The sequence below is a fragment of the Elephantulus edwardii genome, unplaced genomic scaffold (genome assembly GCF_000299155.1).
Source record: "Elephantulus edwardii isolate Elephantulus edwardi_28Jun2011 unplaced genomic scaffold, EleEdw1.0 scaffold00168, whole genome shotgun sequence".
Taxonomy (NCBI): domain Eukaryota; kingdom Metazoa; phylum Chordata; class Mammalia; order Macroscelidea; family Macroscelididae; genus Elephantulus; species Elephantulus edwardii.
In genome coordinates this window covers 2,703,761-2,706,533 of record NW_006399918.1, presented here as the reverse complement: position 1 = coordinate 2,706,533, position 2,773 = coordinate 2,703,761, and the positions used below count along the sequence as shown (strand labels likewise).

General features: G+C 36.3%; 1 protein-coding gene across 1 annotated transcript; it reads left to right on the top strand.

The window, feature by feature from the left end:
* The first annotated feature begins 310 nt into the window (after positions 1-310).
* On the top strand, positions 311-1,255 carry LOC102865580 (olfactory receptor 6K3-like). The gene has a single exon (XM_006895514.1). It carries the CDS (start codon positions 311-313, stop codon positions 1,253-1,255), a length of 945 nt encoding a protein of 314 aa, XP_006895576.1.
* Positions 1,256-2,773: the final 1,518 nt, after the last annotated feature.

The following is a 2,773-nucleotide window of genomic DNA, read 5'->3' as shown; positions in this document are numbered from 1 at the left end:
AATTTATAAAAGATTTCAAGGTCATAATATAAGAAACCCAGTTAACCAAAATAATAAGGAGGCCTGGTGGTAAGCAACCTGCCAGTCAAAAGGCATGTACCACGAGTTGCTGTACCGGAGAAAAATAGGCAGTCTCCTCCAGTGCAATTAACTGTCTCTGAAAACCAATTAGAGGGTCAGCTATGATTTGGTTCTGACGCAATGGTACATAACAACAGCAGCCAAGATAATATTTATGTTTACACTGCATTGATTCTATTCAGTTAGTTGTGTGTCCTGTTTCTTGTTCACAGATAGTTCTACTGAAGATATGGAGAATGGAAGCATCTCAACTGTGACTGAATTTGTCTTCATTGGCTTCCCCCAGCTCCATAATGGTGGCCTCCTGTACTTCTTTCCTTTACTTTTCATCTATACCTTTGTTGTTATTGGGAACTTACTGATTTTTGTTGCAGTGAGGATAGATACACGTCTCCACAATCCCATGTATCATTTTATCAGTCTCTTCTCATTCCTTGAGATGTGGTACACCACAGCTACCATCCCTAAAATGTTATCTAATCTAATCAGCAAGCAAAAGACTATCTCTTTCATTGGTTGCCTCTTACAGATGTACTTCTTCCATTCGCTTGGAAACACTGAAGGGTTTTTGCTCACTGTCATGGCCATTGACAGGTATATAGCCATCTGTAACCCACTCCACTATCCAACAATCATGACACCCCGGCTCTGTGTCCAACTCTCTGCAGGCTCTTGCGTCTTTGGTTTCCTAATCCTTCTACCTGAGATTGTGTGGATTTCAACTTTACCTTTCTGTGGTTCCAATGAAATACATCAGATCTTCTGTGATTTCACCCCTATACTGAATTTGGCCTGTACTGATGCCTCAGTGATCCTGGTCCAAGATGTGATTCATGCTCTTGCTATTCTATTAACAATTCTGATTATTTCTCTTTCTTACATCAGAATTATCATCGTGATCTTGAATATCCCTTCAGCTGAAGGCCGCAAAAAGGCCTTCTCTACCTGTGCTGCCCACATTGCCGTCTTTGTGTTGTTCTTTGGCAGCGTGAGCGTCATGTATCTTAGATTTTCTGCTACTTATTCACCTTTCTGGGACACCACCATTGCTCTAGCATTTTCTGTACTTGCTCCTTTTTTAAATCCTATTATATACAGTTTGAGAAATAAAGATATGAAAGAAGCTATTAAAAAGCTCCTTTGTTCTCAAAAGGATTTTAATATATCTAAGTAATTTAGGCTATGAATATTTATGCACATAGTGTAGTTATTCTCAACATATTTGACTCACAAATTATAAAATAAAATTTTAAAACAATTTTGCAACTAGTACCGTTCTCTCCAACATGAATTGGTAAACAGTGGTAAACAAAGTTGTCTGAAGATTTACAGATACAACAAAAAGAAAAACAACCAACACTCAATTTCTAGGGAGTGGGAATCCCTCCCCCCTTTATCTCTAACTTTATCTATTCCATTTTAATGTTCTCTTTTTCTTCAAATAAACAAGTATTCCAATAGCAGTACTTGAGTGTCCAGCTTCTTTCCCATCTTAGATATTTGTCTTGACAGTGCAATAGTGTCCTTATACAATCCATATGGTGCAGTTAGAGCACATACTCTTCCATGGCACTAAGATGATTTGCCAGGAACCATTCAGTAAGATTTTGAATAGCTAAGGAGAAGCATGGTTCTTGACAGCAAGATTGTAATCTTTATCTTTTTTCGGCTGTGTGCCTTTATCTTGTTGATGTAACAATATAGGCATTAGTTTCACCTAGATGTGATGCTGTCTTAATCATCAGACAATGAACTTTATTTGACATCAGTTAAATATTATAAGAGATATAAGACTTCTACATTTTAAGAGCTGTTCTCTTATGTGGAGATAATGTAAAGGACTGTTAAGACAGAATTAAAGTACAACACAGATAAATTTATATCTATCACCAATACAATTTATTAACTATTTTACCTATTTCTATAGAAAAAAAAAGGTGTCCATCTATCTTTCATATGGTTGTTGCTTTGTACCATAGAGTTGGAACCTGCTCATAGCTAACCCTCCAGTGGGTTTTCAGAGGCAGTTAATTGCACAGGAGGAGATTGTCCTAAGTTCTCCCACAGAGCAGCTGATGGTCTCTAAGTGTGTGCTTTTGGGATTGCAGCACAGCTTATTGCCACTAGGCCACCAGAGTACTTTTATAGTACCTTTAATATAAATATATCTTGTACCTTTTTACTCACTTATGCTCTGATAATCTGTGCTAAAATTGAACATGGCCTAGGTGTCTACTTCTCCACAGATCATGATTGTCCACATAATAAGGCCATGAATCACAGATAACACATACATGGAGCTGACTTGAATTCTTTAGTGATGCCAAGTGTTAATGTGGATGTGGATATAAATAAATGCACATTCATATCTAGTAAGAATGCTCATTACTAAGCTACTCACAGAAAAATCTGGTAGAAATTAAGTTAAACTCAAGTGTATACTCTCACCTACCAATATTGATTTTAAGGTTGTTTTCCAAACACATAACCACACTTCGTGTAAAAAGTGTATAAACTTTATGTATAAAGTTATTGGAGGCAATGTAGGGACTTAATATGTGGGAAATATTTGAAACACCTTTAAAGAATATTTAAGATGATAGTCATAAATTTATGTGGATTAAATGTATACATACAAAACCAAAAAAATGTCAGCTTTATAAGAACATATACATAGAAGAGAACACATGTC

Excerpts from the sequence above, each read along its gene's own strand:
- LOC102865580 (XM_006895514.1), top strand. The coding sequence starts at position 311 with ATGGAGAATGGAAGCATCTCAACTGTGACTGAATTTGTCTTCATTGGC.